Source organism: Bos indicus x Bos taurus, chromosome 11 (assembly GCF_003369695.1).
Source record: "Bos indicus x Bos taurus breed Angus x Brahman F1 hybrid chromosome 11, Bos_hybrid_MaternalHap_v2.0, whole genome shotgun sequence".
NCBI lineage: Eukaryota > Metazoa > Chordata > Mammalia > Artiodactyla > Bovidae > Bos > Bos indicus x Bos taurus.
Window position 1 is genome coordinate 45,240,821 of NC_040086.1, and position 21,694 is coordinate 45,262,514.

Below are 21,694 nucleotides of genomic sequence, written 5' to 3' on the forward strand. Positions count from 1 at the left end.
GAGCAGCTTAAGGTTCCCAGCAAAATTGAGCAGAACATATGGAGACTTCCTGCCTCACACATGCACGGCATCCTCTATTAACAGCATACCCCCAAATGGTATATTTGTTGCAATCTGATGAACCTACATTGATGCATCATAATGTCCCAAAGTCCATAGTTAACCTTTGGGTTCACTCTTGGGTTTATACATTCTATGCTGTTGATGTTCTTGTTGTAGTTGCTAAACTGTGCCTGACTCTTTTTTGACCCCATGGGCTGTAGCCCACCAGGCTCCCCTGTCCATGGGATTCTCCAGGCAAGAATCCTGGAGTGGATTGCCATTTCCTTCTCCAGGGCATCTTCCCAACCCGGGATCAAACATGAGTCTCCTTCACTGCAGGCAGACTTCTTAGCATCTGAGCTGCCAGGGAAGTTGAAAACTTATGTCCACACAAAAACTCAGCTGCCGCACATGGATGAGTAGCAAGGACTGGTGGTTGCACAGAGAATACTCCACCTCTGTTCTGCTGGAGCACACGCTCCATGGTCCTGGTCTCCCTTCTAGCTTCACTTAGAATACACAGAATCAAAGACACAACTCTGAAGACCTCCAAGACAGCAGCAGGGGAGCAGGAAACCAAGGCTGGCCCTTTGCACGCGGGTTCCTGTAGGGCTGCCTTAGGGCTCCCGGTTGTGTGCCTGTGAAGCCGGCCCGACTGATGTCCCATGGACTCAACCTCGGTTTCTCATCATGAAACTGAGGCACTCATAGCGCCCAGCTCACAGGTCATTCTTAGGCTTATCACTGACACAGCAGCACACTTGCAGCCTGTGAGCTCTACTCCTTCTACCACCGGGTGAGGCTTAAACACAGGCAGCTGGTCAGATGCAGCCAGGCCACTCAGTGTCACCTCCAGAACTGAGCAGGCTGCACAGAGGTTTCCGTAAGTCACGGAGGATGAATCTTATTAGCCCTCTGGAAATGAGTCAGTGCCTGTACAGATGAACAAGCAAATAAAATAGAGTGCCTTCAGCACTTTGAATAGCAAGTGATTTTATAAAAAGACAAAACCCGGCTGCCAGCCCCCGTCACTTTCCCCTGAGAGCTCGTGCCCGCCCCTGAACCTCAGCACCCTCACCTGTGAAGCGAAAGCCTCTGAGGATGATGGATCCCAGAGCTTGGACATCATGATGTAGAGTCTTACAAGAAGGCGGGACCTAAGATAAAAGTCAAGACATGTGAATGTGTGTAACAGGACATGCTGGGAAGAAACAGCAAACCAGCTTTATCATCACCATCCTGTCATCTGGGCATTGAAAGCCAGCAGCGCTGGAGACCCTCTCCCCGAAGCCGAGCCTTCACCAGCAGGACTGACACCCATGTGCACCTGTCTCTGCCATACAGACACCTGCTGTCTGGTAGCCACATGGCACCCTCCTCGAAGGTCTAAACTTGTGCTTCTGCATCTGTTTAAAGGACCCTGAAGCCCTCCAGGTGTCTGAACAACCAGGAACCCTGGCATGAATACCCTTGCAGAATAGACTTCTTCTGGGAGGGGTGAGGTGCCCCAGTTTCTGCAGCTCCCTTGCCAATGTTCAGGAACTCTGTGCATTGGTGCTCAGTCGCTTAGTCATGCCTGACTCTTTTGTGACCCCATGAACTGTACCTGCCCAGCTCCTCTGTCTATGGGATTTTCCAGGCAAGAATACTGGAGTGGATTGCCATTTCCTCCTCCAGGGGATCTTCCTGACCCAGGGATTGAATCCACATGTCCTGTGTCTCCTACACTGGTAGGCGGGTTCTTTAGCACTGAGCCATCTGAGAAGCCCCCAGGAATTTTGTGAGCCAATTATTAAATTATATTAAAAACAAAGATGGTCAGCTCTCAAAACTCATCGATTCCTAACAGTTTCATCACATCTTCTGCCTTTTCTCCTTCAGGAGTCCTTTGCATCTATTGCATCTGTGTAGTAAAAATACTGAGATGAGCTTCTGTGTCTGTTCCCACCTCTGAGTTCAATAAGGACACATAAGTAGATTGAAATTGGCTGTGGTGGAAATACTTACACCATAGAAAGGCAAATGCTAAAAATCAGGTCTCCTCCCCACTCCCCTTGCCTGAGAGCCAATTTTAAAACTTTTATCTGTACATTGCTGAGCAGGGATGACATTTAGAGAAGTTCTTTTTGAAAGGTTTGTTACAAGCTGTGTTTATCATAGACCATTCCAGAATCAAGTAGAAAGTGTGGAAAAGGAAAAAAGGAAGAAGGGGAGACCATTCTGGGAGCACCCGTGCCTGGAAGCACATGGACTGTGTAGAATCTAATAAAAATCCTCTGGAAGACTGGCTGAGCTGTGTGATGGCACTCAGCCTTTCAGAGGAGAGAGAACTGGTGTTTGTGACTCAGCTGCTTAACATCTTGCTTCTGTAAAATGGGAATCTGGGTATGATTTGCAAAGGCAGTAGTGTTCAACGCTATGGGAAAGTTTTTGTAAGCATAATTACACTCTGCTGTTTCTTTTATTCATGTATCTGTGCCTCGGGTGTTAAAAGTCCCTTGCTAGTGGGAGAAGCAGGCACGGACGCAGGGCTGGGTAGCACAGGAAGCAGCCAGGGAAGGGTGCCCCAGCTGGTTCCTGAGGTGACAGCCCCCATCTTCCTGCAGAGGAAATGGCCCTCGCAGAGGCACTCAGCTGGGAGCCCAGTCTCGCCTGTGGGGTCCAGGGCTGCACAGGGCTATATGGGTCAAGGTGGGTGTAGCTGGTTTGGGGAGAGGTGATGGGGATTAGGAAGCTGTGGTCAGACAAGCATCTGTGGGTGGTTCTGTGGGTGGTTTGGGGATTCCTGCCAAACCACCTCCTGACTGCATGGGAGGACAGTACCTGTTCTCTCTCCTGCCCTGAGGTTTTACTCACTCATGCAGCCATCCAAGGGCCAACATGCAATGCAGGCACATGGGCCCTGCCTCTGGGATTTTGGTTCAAGTCTGGAGCAGATGCCAGGAGGTTTCATTTTTTTAATTAATTTTTGTTGGAGTATGGTTGCTTCACACTGTTGTGTCAATTTCTGCTGTATAGCAAAGCGAATATATATACATATGTTCCGTCTTTTTCAGATTTCCTTCCCATTTAGGTCACCACAGAACACTGAGTAGAGTTTCGTGCGCAATGCAGTAGGCTCTCATTAGCTTTCTATTTTATGGGCTACCTTGGTGGGTCAGACGGTAAAGAATCTGCCTGCAACACAGGAGACTAGAGTTTGATCTCTGGGTCGGGAAGATCCTTTGGAGGAAGGAATGGCAACCCACTCCAGTATTCTTGCCTGTAGAATCCCACAGACAGAGGAACCGGGCGGGCCACAGTCCATGGGGTTGCAAAGAGTAGGACACCACTGAGCAACGACAGCAAAGAGAATCAGCTGTATGTATACATCGATCCCTGCTGTTTGGGATTTCCTTCCCATTGAGGTCACCAGAGAGCACTGAGTAGAGTTCCCTGTGCTCTACAGTAGGTTCTCATTAGTTATCTATTTTCTATTTAGTATCAATAGTGTATATATGTCAACCTCAGTCTGCCAGTTAATCCTCCCCCTGGCCCTTTCCCCCTTGCTGTCCATCCATTGTTCTATGCGTCTTCATTGTCTCCAATGTGTCATCCATTGTCTCCATTTCTCTTTTTTCACATACGTGTCGCACCACACACAGAAGTGTTGTTCTGTAACCTCTGTGTCTTCACCACCAAGAGAAGACGATGCACAATAATAATAAGGCTCTTTCCAGCTCCACGTCCCTCTGGCTCCCAGTCTCAATCTGTCCCCACAATCACTTTGTGAGACATTCAGAGCAGCTGTTCCTAATTTTCCAGCTAAGAGAACAAAGACAGCAGAGGTTGACTGAGGAGCACAGGTCCCACCGTAGCACGTGGGGCACCCATGCTTCTCTCCACTTGCCGGGGGTTTTTCTCAGGAACACGGACCCTGGGGGTCCTGTCTGTGAGCCCTGGGAGCCACCTTGTGGTCTTCTGCTCCAGGGCCAACCTCAGGCCCATCCTGCAATGAACAAGTTGCACCTGAGTTCCCCAAGAAACCTTGAGCTCTGCGAGGATGACTCTATAGACTTTACAGCATAGTCATTCTATTCTTAATTTTCCTCCTGTTTAATTCCTGCAGCACTCTGTTCAGCTGTGGGACTTTATAAGATTGTGGATGTAAAATATGGTTCAATCTATTTAGTATCATTAGATGACAAGGAATGTGTTGCGAGTAGAAGAGATTTTTGTGGGTTTTTAGATATTTCCATCTCTTTCCATCACTTAATGACAGGAGAAGACAGAACGAGGGCGTGCACTTCAGCCCTGGGACCTGTGTTCTCACTGTGACCACATCCAGCTTTGTATTCACAGGTAGCGTGCCACATTTCCCTAGACCATGGGTCTATATAGAGTCATCCTTGCAGAGCTCAAGGTATCTTGGGGAACTCAGGTGCTCCCTTGTTCACTGCAGGATGGGTCTGAGGTTGGCCCCGGAGCAGATGACCATGGTCACTGGGAAGAAGAGCGCTTGAGGAGATGAGTGTGTGAGGGGTGGGGGTAGAGAGATCATACAGGCAGTACCACCGTCACAACCCCCCATTGATGCAGCATCTTCAACCCACATCCCCGGGGTTCAAGAAATGCAGCTTTATCTAAACTCCACAGAAGCTGTATTTTGAGTGTCTCACTCTCCTATTTCAATTCCCCTTCTCCTTTCCATCAGCCTTTGTGTGTTACTCACTCAGTCGTGTCTGACGCTTTGCGGCCCCATGGGCTGTACCTGCCAGCCTCTTCTGTCCATGGGATTTCCCAGGCAAAAATACTGGAATGTTTTGCCATTCCCTTCTCCAGGCGATCTTCCTGACCCAAGGATCGAAAAGGGTTTCCTGCATGCAGGCAGATTCTTTACCATCTGAGCCACCAGGGATAGTTTTTACCTCCTTTTGGGCAAGGGAAAACCGACTCAAAAAGGATTCTTCCAAATTTGTGTCCTCCCCTCCACAGTCCTTGAAATGCAGCTTTTGAACTTCAAAGCTGAGAATTAACATAAAGGGCTGCTGGTTCTTCTGTGACAGTCATCCTGGGTCAGAGAAGGTCTGCTCTTTGTCCCCGTGAATTCAGGAAGGTATAGCAAAAGGGAAAAAAAAAAAAAAAAATCAGTCAGGATGCCTAGCATCCTGCCAGACTTGTGAACTTGGTTCTGTCTTTCCCACATTACTTTAGGCCTGGGGCGGGGGGTATGTTTGATGTGTTTAACATCGCATACCTGGAATCCAGCATGTGTCAGGTGTGCAGGTATCTGTGGAGTTTAGGAATGAATGAAGCAATGGAAAATCAGCACTGTGCTTGTGTGCACACACACCAGATGCAAGAACAATTGTGCAGCTCTCAGCCAGGGCACAGTGACCCAGTGACTGGCAGCGACCAGAGGCAGGTAGGAACTAGAGTACGTTATCACGGGTGGCCGAAACTCAGAGAAACTTCAGAAACTATTTCATAACCTGGAAACATTTTACTGGTTCTGAAACTGAAATCTGGAAAAGCAGGCTAGACCGAAAACATCCAGACCACGTTGGATTTTCCTGAGGTCCACTGAGTCCACCCTAGCCCCTCGCACCTTTGCTGAGGTGAGGTCTGCAGATGGAAAACTTGGCTTTGAAGCTCAGGGCAGAGTTGAAAGCTCCACACAGAGAAGTGTCTTTAAAGTCTCATGTTTTATATTAAATCTTCAAGTTGATTTCCTATTTGACTCCATGATAAGTGTGTATATGTGTTTTAAAACAAAAATTGTTTTTCTCACAGCCTGCTGTGAGCTCAGAGCTCTTTTACGCTTCCATAAATCATTTTAGCTTTGAGCTTTTCTCTTCCAGACTGATAACGCTGTCACATGAAAGTCCTCAACCAAGGCTGGAATTCACTGTCAGATTTATATTTTGTGCTGATGTATTGGCAGGAATTATGACCCAAAGAGATCGGGAAACAGAAACATAAATATAAACACAATTAACGAGTTCTTATTCTTGTTTTTACAACTTTCAGGACAAGTTTTATGTTGACAAATTTTGTTATGTTTGAAATCGTAAATACTTGAAATCTGTGTAAAACAGAAATAGTGAGTTTCCAAACTCAGATTGCATGGTTGTGAATATTTTGCCATTTTACTCCAGACACGCTTGAGCGGTGAAACTCAACACCCCTCCTCCTCTCACCCAGGCCCTTCCCTCCCTCCTCAAAGGAGCTTCTATCTGCCATTTATATTGGAGTTGTCAGGTTTTACATAAACAGTAGGATGTGCTGGGTTTGTTTTGCAGCTTCCTTTTCGCCTCAGTGCTTCCCTGACATTTATCCACACTCCTCTGTGCAGACAGAGCTAGAGCCGTGAGCTTGGAGTTTGAGGAAGTGGCTTTTGCCCACTTCCACTCTGATGGAGTGCACACGCCTCGTGGGTTGTTCGAAGACTCCTGAGAGGGGTCTCCGAAGCGCCCTCTTTGGGCTCTTGGGGGAATGTGTGCATCCTCAGTCGTGTCAGACTCTTTGCAACCCCAGGGACCATAGCCCACCAGGTTCCTCTGTCCTTGGGATTACCCAGGCAAGAATACTGGAGTGGGTGGCCAATCCCTTCTTCAGGGGAATCTTCCCAACCCAGGGATCAAACTCAGGTCTCCCCCATTGCAGGTGGATTCTTTATCACATGAACCACCAGTATACATATAACCCCTCCCTCCTGAATCTCTCTCTCAACCCCACCCACCCTTCTAGGTTATCAGAGCACGAGCTGAGCTCCCAACAGCTTCCCACTAGCTATCTACACATAATAGCGTATATATGTCTATGTGACTCTCAGTTTGTCCCACACTCTCCTTCCTCCCACTGTGTGCACAAGTCTATTCTCTCTGTCTGCACGGTGTCACTTCTTTACTTTTACACAATACCAAACCTGAACTGAAAACTACTGTGTCTTGAACTCTCACTGTGAGCCAGGTACTGTGGTGAGTCTTGTAGACCAATGAGGGTTAGGACATGTATGGTGCATGTTGAATGAAGAAGCTGAGGCTTAACAGATTTTTCTAACATGACAAGAAGGCTCAGAACAGGCTGTCCGACCTCAGGGCCTTCTGGTCAGCTACACACTGTAGAGTCGTGGGTCTCACTGTCCAACCCGCAGTCTGGACTCGGGGGCGGTGTCCCTGAGCTGCCCCTGGGTGGTGCCAGCATCCCCCACCACTCCCGTCTCCTGCTGGTGATGTTCCGGACCCTCTCAGATGAGGAAGGGAGGCCTGCACTTCTTGAGGAAGCAGGGTTCCTGCTGGCTGGAGGCCCCCTCGTAAGGACCACCTGCCGGCCACTGACACTTTGACCGCGAATCTGAGAGAAACCTTACATCCCCATGGCAGTATGCCACTTCCCATCCTTCCCATCACCGTGAGTGTTGGAGCTACTTCAGCTGTGAGCCTTGGCACATTACTGGTATAAAGTGTAAATATCTGAATGCTGATTATCGTAAAACAAACAGACCACTCTGTCCAGAGCAGATTCAGGCAGCCAGAGACCCCAGCTGGCAGTCAGCTTGTGCATCTCTGAACAGCCAGAAACAGGCTTCCCAACCCCACTGCCCTGCCACCACCTGCCACCCCCCTTGCAGAAAGTTCTGAGAGCTAAAAGCTGCCCAGTGCCACTTGCCCATGTGAACCTTTGTCTCTTACTTATTTTTTTGAACTTTTTATTTTCTATTGGGTATAACTGATTAACAATGTTGTGATAGTTTCAGGTATTCAGCCAGCTATACATATGTATCCATTCTCCCCTAAACTCCCCTCCCATCCAGGCTGTCACATAACATTGAGCAGAGTTCCCTCTGCTGTGCAGTAGGTCCTTGTTGCTTATCTATTTTAAATCCAGCAAGTCTCTGCCTTTTCAACCATTTTCCATCTGCTCTGCTGCCAAAGGACAGACCTTGAACTGCTGAGGGAGATGGTCCCAATGAGAGGGCATGTCCCCGTCCATCTGGGTATCCCACCCCTCCTGGTCGCCCATGTGTGTACCAGACAGCCAGGCTCACCACCCTGGCCAGAAGGGACTGAGCCCCGCCCCCAACTCCACTCTGTCCCTCACAGTCCACCTCTGGTCCCCTCCTTTTGGAAGCAACCAGGATGACTTCAATCCCAGTCTCTCCTCTGTCCACTCACCCATCTTGGGACAGCGAAGGTAGTCAGAATCATCACTTTGTCTTCCTACTGAGAGAGCAAACCCCCTGGGATCAGGGACCTCTACACCTGGAGCTCCTCCGAAAGTGTTGAGAGCTGGCCTCCCCTTCTGATGGGCGGAATTCATGTGGTTGGCCAGCCAGGCGAGACTCTCCAGTGGCTGCCAGCTCAGAGCCCTGTGGATTCTGTGAACATAAAAAAGGATGTTAGGGGAAACAGGATTTTAGGGGACCACATGATCCCACCAGTGCAGGGACTTAGGCTAGAATTCAGCATGGTATTTGTGGCAGAGAGGGGAAAAAATTTCATTAAAATTTTAAGCAAGGTGCACCATCCCCAGCTTTGAGATATAATAGAAAAAGATGGGACTCTGAAATGGTGTAGAGAAAGGGAACCATTCAGAGCCAAATGAGATTAATAATGTTTGTAAGGAGTTTGTTGGAGAAGGTGATGGCATTACCACTCCAGTACTCTTGCCTGGAAAATCCCACGGATGGAGGAGCCTGGTGGGCTGCAGTCCATGGGGTCACTGAGGGTCAGACACAACTGAGTGACTTCCCTTTCACACATTGGAGAAGGAAATGGCAACCCACTCCAGCGTTCTTGCCTGGAGAATCCCAGGGACAGGGGAGCCTGGTGGGCTGCCATCTATGGGGTCGCACAGAGTTGGACACAACTGAAGTGACTTAGCAAAGAGGAGTTTGTTATAAACATTGTGTGTGTTCAGTCACTCAGTTGTGTCCGATTCTTTGCAGCCCCATGGACTGTAGCCCGCCAGGCTCCTTTGTCCATGGGATTTCCCAGGTAAGAATACTGGAGTTGGTAAAACTGAGAATGAAGAATTAAAATGAGACAGTATAGATATAGTGGTTTGTGGGGGCACCTGTTGATAGCAGCGAGTGATGCTGGTCTGGTCCACCCCCCTGACATCTGCTGTTCATAATCCACCCTGCCCCCGCCTGACCTAACGTGACCCCACAACACAGGTCTCCTTTGCTGGGAGCTGCTCATAGGACGTCAAATGGCTCACGCTTTTCCGCTCTGACATTGCCCCAGCTGCCACATTTTGCCCTGAGAGGAAGCCTGGTGCTAAGGTTTGTAACTTACACATTTGCCCAGCGAGCGCCCTCCGTGGTCCAGCCCCAGTAGCATCCTTCCTCCCATCCGGGACTGCCGCACCCTTTTGAGGGCCTGGGGTCACTGACCAGAAGCCGCCAGCAGTGGGGTGCCCTTCCTTCTGAGGATGAATTGCCCTCCTGCTGGTTAAGAGGGAGACAGAGAAGGGGCTCTCCTCCCACCAGTTCTGCTTGACCTGGCTGACCTTTTCCTTTCTATTCTTCGGACATTAGCCTACGAATGGGCTGAAATGGATAGAGGATGCCCTAAGGAGTGGACAGTTACTGGCCTTGAGGATTCCTCACATTTATAAACAATGAAAAACGAAAGCGGTCCTTTGTGAAGGGAAGGCCTGAGGTGCTGGAGAGACAGCAGCACTGCCTCCAGGGCAGCCCCCTCCTGTGCTTGGCAGGCTGAGTGTTTCCTTGAAGATGTGATGATAGCTAATTTTAGAAAAATGATTCTTGAAAGAAAATGACTCCTGAAGGCTGTTAAGATGCACGAGTGCCTCACTGTAGCTCATACACTACATCTTCTTTATTATTATCTCAGTGTTAAAACAAATACTTAGGTTTTAGACAACAACACACACACACAAAAGGGCACAAGAGTTTCTTAAGCCAAGAGAAAACCTGGCCGAATGGCAGTTGGGGCAGACACATCCATCAGTGTGTGTGTTAAAAAAAAAAAGAAAAAGAAAAGACACTCTCCATTCAAGAAAACCAGCAATCAAGCTTGTCAACCTCAGGGGGTAGGTAGGACAGTATTCAAGAAGCAAAGCCCAGAACTAACTTTTCTTTCATTGTTGTCATTGTTTAATCACTGAGTTGTGTCCTCCTCTTGCAACCCCATGGACTGTAGCCCGCCAGGCTCCTCTGTCCATGGGATTCTCCAGGCAAGAATACTGGAGTAGTTGCCATTTCCTTCTCCAGGAGATTTTCCTGACCCAGGGATCAAACCCACATCTCCTACATTTGTAGGTGGGTTCTTTACCACTGAGCCACCAGGGAAGCCCTAATTTCTCTTTAGCCTTAATAAGATGGTATTAACCCTCAGCTCCCTCAGCTGCTGGAGAATCCCATGGACAGAGGAGCTTGGTGGGCTACAGTCCATAGAGTTACAAAGAGCTGGGCACGACTGAAGTGACTGAGCACAAATGTACGCAGTCCTCAGCTGCATCGTGGTGTTGGTCTGTGCCGGTGCTTACATTGCATAATTTCATCAGACAACTTATCACAAATTGTGCCTTTTTGAGAATGTGATTTCTTTCTGAATGACTTGAGGGAGCATTTGAATACTCTGTGCTCTTGAAAAACATCCATGTGGAAATGGGACTCATTTCTCTGAGAATTAGCATATAAGATTTGGGCATCAGAATTCCATAGCAGGTAGAAGCATCAACATGATTTCTCGCGGTGGGTCACTTTTTTGTTTTGTCTCTAATCCTTGTCCGTATGTTACGTTTCCTAGAAGCTTGGCTACAAAGGCGACAGAAAGTAGGCAAAAGGTGAGAACGAAGAAAATTGGTTGAAATAGGCAGAGAGCACCCAATTGGAACTTATGCCCTAGCACGGCCAGGTGCTGATGTTGGAATCCTAAAAGGAAAAGAGAGAAATCCACACAGCACAGGCCATGCTTCTCACCTGGCCAGCAGGACCTCAACAGCCTCAGTCAAAGACACCATCCCAGAAAAGGCTGCATGTGCTCCATCAAGGAGCCCCTTTTCATCACCGCCTGGGGACCGATGATTTGTATGATGAGCCTCTATTTGTATGTCCCTGGCGCCATTCATGTCCCCCTGCTGCTGATGAAATAGATCAGTGAGTTACAGACACTATCCATTTGAGCTGTATCATCATAGCATTTCAGGTGTACTATACTAACGGGAGAAAAATGTTTTTTCTATCATTTATCCAACATTTCTTCCTATTAGGCCATGTGCTCAGTTACTCGGTCATGTCTAAGTCTTTGAGACCCCTGTGGACTATAGCCCACCAGGCTTCTCTGTCCATGGGTTTCTCCAGGCAGGAATATTGGGGTGGGTTGCCATTTTCTATTCCATTTTCTATTCGACCCCTGACCCAGGGGGTCGAACCCACATCTCCTGCATTGGCAGGCAGACTGTTTACCACTGAGCCACCTGGGAAACCCTATTAGGCTGTATGGTTATTTTAAGGCAAAAACTGATCCGGGCTCTGACTCTGACAGCATCCTCCACCTCTATGTCCTGGATCTTTGCAAAAGTACCAATAACTGGGACCATGACACACGTAATGATTTCTGCAGCCTGTTGCTGGCAGAGGATCTGCACCTCCTTGAGATTTCATCATTTTGGAGGACGTTTCCTTAACTGGCAGCAGAGATTTGCAGTGACAGAGGCTGCAGGCACAGCTGCAGTTTATTAACAGCTGAAGCCTCACCCAGAGCGGAGGCAGCGAACCCATGCCTTCAGGTTATTACCAAGCATCAGGCGCGGAAGTCTCACCTGATGAGAAGTCATCCTGTACCTTGGGATGATGTTCGTTTCTCCACGTCCGAGGCCTCACAGACCTGCCCTTCCACCTCCCAGAGACCTGTGGAGGGAACCCCACATCTCCCAGGGTCCTGGCCCCTTGCAGCTCCGTCCGTCCTGCAGGGCTTCTCCTTTCCTCCTTTCGAGTCCCGAGACATCCTCTCATCACATCCCTCCCTTTCACATCTCTCACCTCCCCATGAGGGAAAGGGTTTCTCGAGTCTTCTGCTGGGAGTCAGGCATATCCATATAAAGCAGGCTGTGCATGTGATGCCCTGAGTGTGCCGTGGGATGTGGCAGGTCCCCTGCCAGCTCAGTTCCCATGGCCTCCTGACCCTGCTGAATGGAGGCAGCTGGGTGTTGTGCTGGCCCCCAGCTCCTCCTCAGGAAGTCAAGGCTTTGCCAACCCCAGCCCTGTGCACACCCCTCACTTTGACTCTGAAGCGAATGCTGAAATAAGAAGCCTCTGTTTCCTATTCTTTAGTGACCTGCCAGGATTAGCTCAAAGCTATTCCCAGTGCAGCCGGCAGTAATGAGGATTTCCAGCCAGGAGCAGAAAGACTACCTTTTAAATTAGCTACTACTGCCTTACTGCAGTACAAAGAATTGGTCTTTGTCCCAGGTCTAGAAATGGAGCTTCTAAAACCGTTGGAATCTCCTGAGTTATAAGAGGGTCTTTGTTGTGCTAAAGAGGTCAGTCTTGGTGAACCTTCCAGGATGGGGGCAATCACCAGAAAGACCAATCCAGTGATGAGATGGTGGGGGTTTGGGGCCAGCCTGACCTCTGGAGGTGGGAAGGCAACTGGAGTTTGAATTCAGTCACATGGCCAAGTATTCAGTCAGTGATGTCCACCTAGTGAAACCCCAACTAAACTCGGGTCAGGGCTCAGTGGAGCTTTGTGATTGGTCAACACATTCATGTCGCTCATGTGACATTCCTAGACCCCAGGTATAGAGAGCCTGGAACCTCTGCCCTTGGGACTACCCCCACCCACCCCTCAAACTCTGTGTATCCCTTTCCCAGAGACTGTGATCACTGGTGTGTATTAATATTAGTGCTTTCCTGAGTTCTGCCAGTCTCTTTAGCAAATCTTCAAACTTAAGGGAGCCCCCAGATCAGTAGCCAAACTGCCAGAAGTGCAAGTGGCCTGGGGAGCCCGCTCCAGGCTGGTGTCTGAAGTGGGGCCATCGTGTGGGACTGAGTCTTTTCCCCGTGGGGGCCCTGCTAGCTGCGGTGGTTGGTGTCAGAGCAATGCGGCATGGTGCTCAGCTGGAGGAAACACAGAATAACTGTTATTAAGGGTAATTTTGTGATTGCTAATAGAAATGTTGAGATCCTGGAAACAGCTTTTCGATCATCAGTCTGGGGCATCACAGTTTGAAGCGTGGGCTCCTGAGTGGACAGGTTTGGGAAGATCATTTAGCAGTTTCTGCTCAGTGTGGTCCCCAGGCAGTGTCTGTCTGGGGACGCTGCTCGTTGGCTGTCCCTCAAGAGTCCCTGAGAAGCTTTTCCAGTACCAGGACATTGCCGAGACGGTCAGGAATGGAAATGTGTATTCAGAGTCCCACAGTTTGGCGTATTTAGAATAGACAGCCTCATCTGGTACCATCAGATGGAGTCAGAACTTAGCATTAAAAGTGTAAGCAGGTGGCTTTTTTGGTGCTGTCTACTGCGTGCTATCTCTGTGGCTTTGGGCAAGTTACTTAACCTCTCTGGGCTTCAACCCCCTCCTCTATAAAATGGACACAGCAGTGTTTCCTACTTAACTAGGCACTGTGCTAAGTCGTTTCAGTCATGTCCAACTCTGTGCAACCCCATGGACTGTAGCCCCCCAGCCTCTTCTGTCCATGGAATTTTCCAGGCAAGAATACTGGAGTGGGCTGCCATTTCCTCCTCCAGGGGCTCTTCCCAACCCAGGGATTGAACCTGCATCTCTTATGTCTCCTTCATTGGCAGGTGGATTCTTTACCACTAGCGCCACCTGGGAAGCCTGACCAGGTGCTGGGAAGACCAAATAAGATAACGAAGGAAGCATGTTAAGTGAGCACAGAGTCTGACAGAGAGCAAGTTAACTGCTGGCACTATTTCTTGTACATTTGTTCGCTGGCATGAGTGTGTCTGGCTTGGTGAGACCATGCTCTGTGTGTGGGTTTGATGTGTGGCTGCGAAGGAAATCTACAGCCTTGCTTTGATGTGTCAAGCAGACAGCAGCTTTTAAGAAGCCACAACTTAAAAAACACTTCAGTGAATGTTGCTCTTCACATAATCCCTCTGAGAGGCTGGACTTGTCTCAAGGGTGCATGACTGTTGAGGCATCTGGGGAACTTCTCATCTGGCTTTTCTAGCAGAGCCTGTTCCAATGATCATTTCTGATGTAACGAATCAGCTCCAGACCTGTGGCTCAGAAGAGCAACCTCTATCACTTTAAACCAGTGTCTTTATCATGCCTGGTTCTGAGGGTTAACTGGCTCCACTGGGTTCCCGCTTGGGGTCTTACATGCAGCTGCCGCCAGAGGCTGGACAGAACTGGAATCATCTGAACGTTCCACTGGGCTGGAGTCCAGGATGGTAGTGGGCTGGGACAACTGGACAGCCAGGGCTCAGCTGGGCATCTCTCAGTCCGTGGAGAGATGTCTGCTTCTGCTGGTGACTACTTCCTCCCTCGTGAGCATTTTAAAGGCAGGACATGGAAGCTGCTGGACCTGAGACTGGTAACTGGTCAGAGCACTCCCCCTGCTCAAATGGGAGAGACCCAGACCCACCTCTCCATGGGAAGAGAGCGAAGGACCCATGTCCATCTGTAATCAGCTACAGGGCCATAAGGCGTGTGGGTTTCTCACCCTAGCACATCATTTTTTCCACAAGAGACTCTGTGTAGCTTCCTCAGGTGACCACACTGACCTAGGGATCGCCCACTTGGTTTCAGTTCTTATCTAAGTAAACCCCTTGCCCTCGCATGAAAACCTCATCTGCTCCCATCTCCTCATCTGCTCCCTTATTTAAAATTTCGACATTTGTCCATCTTACTCTATCAGAGGCTGGTGGTGAGGGTGAACATCTGGGGGTGTTTTGAGGTCCACAGACACCCTAACATAACCTTCCCCTGCAGCCTCAGTGGCTGGGTCATCACTTACTAGGGACCATCGGGGCACTGTGGGGAAGCTTCCCTTAGAAGCGCTTGGCCCTTTGTTGTACAGGATCTGAGCTCTGAGCCAGTGTTGTGACGAGAGAGGGCGACCCGGACTGAGCCCTGCTGCCAGCTTCACTAAACTGAAATCTGGAACCAGCTGTGGGGAGGGGTCGGGGAAGGGGGCAGCGGGGAGAATTAAGCAGTCGTGATGGTGGGCAGGCAGACACATCACCAAGGTGCCTTGGGTAGTTCTCCATGGTACACCGAGCTCACCTCCCTTCTCCCAAGACCCTGGGTTGAGGGGATGGGACTTCTTGTTCTGTAGGCATTCAGAGTGGGGGCGTATGAGCGCTGAATTTAGCCGGAGCTCCAGGCCATCCTGGTTTCTGATGCTCCTTCCAACCGCCCCAAGAGACCCTCTAGGATGGACTGTCCCCAGCGCTTTCGTGCGTGGCTCACTGTGACACCCTCTGTTTTCAGGTCCAGGTCGCCATCTCAGGACACAGGCGCTAACCCCGTGGACCTGCCATGAAACCGCACCTGAAGCAATGGAGACAAGGAATGCTCTGCGGGGTGTTTGCATGGGGGCTCTTCTTTGTGGTGATCTTCCTCTACTTCACCGACAGCAGCCCAGCCAAGCCTGCGCCCAGCTCCTTCTCCTTTCTGGAGACCCGGAGGCTGCTGCCCGCACAAGGGAGGCAGCGGGCCATTATGGGGGCCTCAGAGGGCCTGCCCGAGGGCGCGGACTTGCGGCGGGGGTCTCCCCGGGGACTCCCATCTGGCCCCCTGCGGACATGGGCCGGAGATGGCTTTGAACGTGAACAAGAGTTTCTTTCGGTCCAGACAGGGAGAACGTCCCTAAGCGCTTTTGCCCCGGAGGACTCCGCTCCGGGCACGTCGGGGCGCCTCTTCCCTGGGGACCCAGGCCCGGAGGGGGCTCGGCCGCCACGCGCAGCCCCCGGACGGCGGGCAAAGCGAGGGCCACGGAGGCAAAGCCTGAGCGCGCGGGGCGAGGACGGGGAGCGGCTGTACTCGTCCATGTCCCGGGCCCTGCTGCGACGGCTCTGGAAGGGCGATGCGTCGGCGCGCATGCTGCACCCGCGTCTGCAGAAGGCCATGGGTGCCTACCTGCGCGCCAACAAGCACGGCGTGCGCTTCCGGGGGCGCCGCGCATCCGGGCGGAGCCGCACCGAGCTGCTGTGCGCGTTGCGGGGCCGCGTGCAGGTGCGCACCCTGGACGGCACTGAGCCGCCCTTCTCGGCACTCGGCTGGCGCGCACTGGTCCCTCCGGTGCCACTCAGCCGGCTGCTCCCGCGCAGGCTCCGGACCTGCGCCGTGGTCACGTCGGCAGGCGCCATCCTCAACTCATCTCTGGGCGAGGAGATAGGTGGGTCCCCGAGGCCACCCGACCCCTACCCCCAGGGCGGCCAGTCTGACACTGTGTTTCTGGAGAGTCTTGGGTCTTCTTTCCCTGGGACCGAATGAACCCCGGTGGATCCAGCAGAGGTCTCCTTTTATTGTTATTTATTCGCTAAGTCATATCCGACTCTTTCTGACCCCATGGACTGCAGGCCACCAGGCTCCTCTGTCCCCAAGCAGATTCCCCAAGCAAGAATACTGGAATAGGTATTCTTCCTGGAATACTGGAATACTGGAATACTGGAATGGGTAGTCATTCCCTTCTCCAGGGATCGAACTGCATCTCCTGTGTCTCCTGCATTGCTGTAGAGAGAAAGGTTAATTTTAAGGCCTCCTCCCCGCCCTTATGGGGACTGGGAAACCTGAAGGCCACTGGACAGGCAGGTAGGCTGTCTGGAAATACATGTAAGGGTTGTTGTTGCAGCCTGGAGCCCCAGATTTGTGGGGCATGCTGGCAGCAGGCAAGTGAGGAGGGTTCCCACATCTAGATGCAGAGTCCCTTCTCAAGAAACTGCAGTCTAGTTTCAGGCCCTCGACACCCTTGTGACCAGCCCAGCCAGCTGCAGCACCGGTGATCCGGTAGCTCCTCCACTCCTTAGGCAGACACGTGGCCCCTCCTCTGGGCAGGTTTCTGTACTAGGTGCTAAGAAATCAAGTGCCTACTGGACGCAGCCTTGGCCTCGAGGCCAGATGTAAAACCACGCCCCTGTAACTCCTCACGGTGGACGGTGTTAGCTCAGCCCCCCTGGACGCAATCTGCAGGGGTCACTGCCCACTGGACAGAAAGGAGTCATCGCCATCTCTGGGGCCGGGGCATTTTCCATGTCCTCTAGGAGTGGCTGATGCCCCATCACCAGGCTGCACAGCCCAGACCTACTCCCACAGGGTCTCGGCAATGAGGCTGAATCTGAAATTCTTAACAAGTTGGAAAAAAACAAAGCTCAAGCCTGGGCTTGCGGCCTGGAGTCCCAGTGTCCCCGTGCTGACATTAAGCAGGCTCATAATCACGTTGTCCGAGTGTCACAGAAACTTGCGGCCAAAGCTGAGCAGAGCGGCTGCTTCCAATTAGGAGGGAGCTCTGGCTCAGGGGCCCCTGGGGTGAAGTAAAGCCACACTTCCCTCTGGTTCCCAGGACATGATTAATCACGGAAGGAGGAATTTAACCAGCATGCTTTAAAGCAGGCGCCGACTTGCTCTTGTTTTTTTTTATTTTTGCTTTGTTTTAAGCCCCACTGCCTCCTACCTGTGTGTTTGCATTGCTTTCATCCATCAGGCAGAATTCCCTCACTCTTTATTTGGGCGTAAATATCCCCAACCAGAGTCTTATAAATTCTCTTCTATTTGACCAGAGTCTTATAAATTCTTTTCTGTTCAGAATTCAGAAGAGAGTGTGAATGGCCCTGGGAATTCCATGTTTCTGGGGAACACGATGTGTCAGTTATATCTTTCTTAGTTTCTGGCAACCAGATTTAATTGACAGCATCTGCGCTCACACAAAGGTTCATGTTTAGAATTGTAGAAAGGTACGTGAAGAACCAACACTTGGAAATTTTTTAAAATTCTCTATTGTTTTGCTTCGTTTCCTTTGAATCCAGTTTTGTATCTGCCTTTTTAAGAGTATATAATATAGCACAATTCCATTTGTAAAGACAAGAAAGAAGCCTTTCATTTTCATAAGCTGGCATCTCAGCATCAGCCCTCATGATGCCAGGTGCTGACATGAACTGAATGTACACACACTTATAAATACACAGTTGTTAGCACCTCTCTTGATGAGAACAAAGTCACAGAGCCAGTTTCTTCAGGAAGCTTGGAATTGGGCATGCTTTGTGTTAGTGGCTCAGTAGTGTCTGACTCTCTGCAACCCCATGGACTGTAGCCCACCAGGCTTCCTTGTCCATGGAATTCGCCAGGCAGGAATATAAGAGTGGATAACCGTTCTCTTCTCCAGGGGAGCTTCCTGACGCAGGGATTGAACCCGCGTCTCCCTCATTGCAGGCAGATTCTCTACCATCTGAGCCACCAATAGCGCATGCTGTACTGTTTAACTAAACTCATCTTAACCCCTAAGCATCTATTGTACTTGTGAATTGGCTAAGTGAAGATCAGAAGACTTGCAGGAGGTTCTGGTCTTATGAGGGCAGAGCTAGAAAATCTCCCTGGGCCCCCTCCCCAAGGGAACCAGGGATGCCCCGGGGTTGCCTCAGCAGCTCCCTCTTCTGGCTGCTGCGGTGCCACAGTGTTTCCCCAATTCCGTTGCACTGAGGCATACCTTGTCATTGTTTTTGAGAACAGTGTAGCAGCTGTAAACACCTCCACTTTGAATATGTTACTGAAAAGCAAAGTGAACTGTTTTGGAAACATGGAACACTCATTGCTAGAGTCATGAGATGATCTTTTTTCACCTGTTCTGTAAATAATAATTATTTGTGAGCTCACTAGCAGCCATCCTGGGGAAGCACGCTCTAGACAAGACACGTCTGCCCTAAGCTAACAGGCATCGCCTGGAATGCGAGATCAAGTCTGTTCCTTGAAATTCAGATTCCGGCCAGCATGTGGGAAATGGGAGGATGGAGAGAAGCCTTGCAGGGAGGGGACGTCTTCCTGGGTGAACTTGGAATTTGGCATCCTGTTACCATTGCTTTAAAAAGCAAGAGAGCAGGTCATATAGTCATTCAACAACCATGGTCCCAAACTCTTCACAAGCCACTGTGCTCACCACTAGTGATGGAAAGATGGATGAGGCCCAGCCCTAACCTCAAATCTTCTGCTGTCTGGTGGGAAAGACAGACTATAAAGAGACACTTCACAATTAGAAGGACAGAGAGACACGTAGACAGACAGGGAAGAGATGAACTTGGAATCTGGCCACCCCTCGAGGGCTGATGTCTGAGGCCAGCTGAGCAGGTGGACGAGAAAAACAGTTCAGTGTGTGGGTGATGAGGGAGAGCACAAGAGGCTGGGGGTGGAGAGCCAACAGATAAGCTGGACTAGTGGCAAGTCCGCCCCATGCTCTCATATGTCATTCTCCAGAAGTTAGGCTTCACATAATGATCATAATAGTAGGTACCACGTATAGTTGGGTGGCATCATTGGGCTTAATGGATATGAGTCTGAGCAAACTCCGAGAGATAGTGAAGGACAGGGAAGCCTGGAGAGCTGCAGTCCATGGGGCCACAAAGAGTTGGACACGACTTAGTGACTGAACAACAGCAATGTGTAGGGTCTTCCCTGTTACTGCAGGGAAGTTCCCATCCTCCATGCTTTTGTGTTAACCAGCCTTGTGATGCCAAGTGACAGACAAGATTATTCCCATTTTGTAGATAAAGGAAACTGATGCACCTAGAGACACAGAGGATGGAGCCAGGTTTGAACTCCAGTCTGGGTCTCAGAAACTCCAACTCCATCCCTGGCTTCCTGGTGCAAAGCTCTGAAATCTTAAAGCGGAGAAGTGATGGATCAGGGTCTCATTAGGGAAAGATTGCTCCAGAGCCAAGATTGGAGCGAGCACATTGTGAAAGTCACAGTGAGGTGAGAAAGACCTGAGTGGCGGGTTTGGGAGGAAGAAGAACTGTCTCTGGCAGGCTGTTCCCCGGAGACTGGGGCGTGGGCTCCCTCTACAGATTCCTGCCCTCAGGAAGGGTTGGGGGCTCTGGGAATGCAGCGACCGGGGCTGGGTCTGGATTTCATGCTGCTGTGCCTTCTGGCCGGCCACTCCCTGCAGGGTTTTCATCTTCCTCAGTGATGTGCTGAGCCTGGCTCTGTTCTCAAGGTCAACGTGAAGTGGCTCTTGCCTGGAAATGTGTCCTCCAGAAATGACTGACTCTATGTTCTCTTCTCCTGTCTCCTGTCTGATCCGTTCCTCTCCCTCTAAATGTGAATGGACAGTTCAGTTTTTAAGGCGATTATCTGGGAGAGGCACAGCCAGGCAAGATCTGCCTGATGGACTCTGCTCGTCCTCTGCACACTCCCCCTCCCATCCTGGTCCCTTCTGCTCCCTGACAGCTGGAGGAGGTTCAGTCTCTGTCCCTGTCTCTCTATGTCCTCCACGAAATTGACCTCTTAACTCTTCAAACTCATACCACTTCCAGAAGAGTGAAGCTAGATTGCGTTTCTGTGCCCTGTGCCTTGTCAAGTCCTTCTGAGGCTTAAAACACACCTCAGTGTAGAACAGGGTTTCCCTGGTGGCTTAGATGGTAAAGAATCCACCTACAGTACAAGAGACCAGAGTTTGATCTCTGGGTTGGGAAAAATCCCCTGGAGAAGGAAATGGCTACCCACTCCAGTATTCTTGCCTGGAGAATCCCATGGACAGAGAAGCCTGGTGGGTTACAGTCCATAGGGTTGCAAAGAGTCAGACATGACTGAGCAACTAACACTTTCAGTGTAGAACACCAGCTTTTAAAACCTGGGGCATTTGCTGCAGTGATCGATTAATTTGAAGTTTCTACATAATCAATTAGAAATGCACCCACTGCCTGGCCTCCTCCATTTGTTCACCTTACCTCTAGATGGAGGCTGTGTTGAGGCGGCTTGGATTAGAGAGAGAAATGGTCCAGGAGTGCTAGCATCCTACCTCTGGCCCTGGTGCCCACCCTGATTACCTCTCAGTGCCTGGAGGCCACCCCACTTTTGCCCCAGGTCAGCAGTTCATAGAGTGTGTGACCTTGCACTTGGAGTCCCCGAGACCCTTTCAGGGGTTCACAAGGTGAGAACTATTTCCATTATAGCACTCACAGGTCCTTTTGGCTGTTGGCAGTTGAATAGGATGATGCAGGAGCAGCAGTGGATAAAACAGATCAAAGCAGTGGTACCCAATGTTACTAGCCTTCATGGAATGCTTTGCTGCCAAGCTTAACAGTAACAGGAAAGGGTGCCAGTTCCAAATATGGATGCCCTTGATGAAGCAGTAAAAATGATTGGTTTTATTATATTTCAGTCTTTGAAGTACATGTGTTTTTAAGACCAAATGGGAAATAACAATGAAAGCATTTCTGCAAACCAGCCCCCAGTAGAAAAGCACTCTTGTGATTGAGCTGTGAGTGGAACGAGCCCTTTTTTATCACGAAACACAGTTATACTTGGGACAGACGACTGATAGACAGATATACTTAATTTAGACTTGGACATTTGGCAGGTATTTTCTCAAAAAGGAAGTAAGTAAGCCTGTCACTTTTAGAAACATAACCAACGGTATTCATTGCCAGTGACAAAGCTTTCAACCATGAGCTTAGAAGCTTCCCAAACTTAAAAAGTGATGGTATCCATGGTGATATATATGATATTTGATACCTTATAAT

General features: G+C 50.0%; 1 protein-coding gene across 5 annotated transcripts in view; it reads left to right on the top strand.

Annotated features, from left to right (window-relative positions):
- The window catches only part of ST6GAL2 (ST6 beta-galactoside alpha-2,6-sialyltransferase 2), a 59,087-nt gene that overhangs the window by 12,354 nt on the left and 25,039 nt on the right, over positions 1–21,694 (top strand). For all 5 annotated transcript variants that reach the window (XM_027555439.1, XM_027555438.1, XM_027555443.1 and 2 more), the window contains exon 2: positions 15,456–16,362. In XM_027555439.1, the coding sequence (XP_027411240.1) occupies positions 15,504–16,362 (859 nt within the window). In that variant the 5' untranslated portion in view covers positions 15,456–15,503. The remainder of the gene's footprint in view (positions 1–15,455; positions 16,363–21,694) is intronic.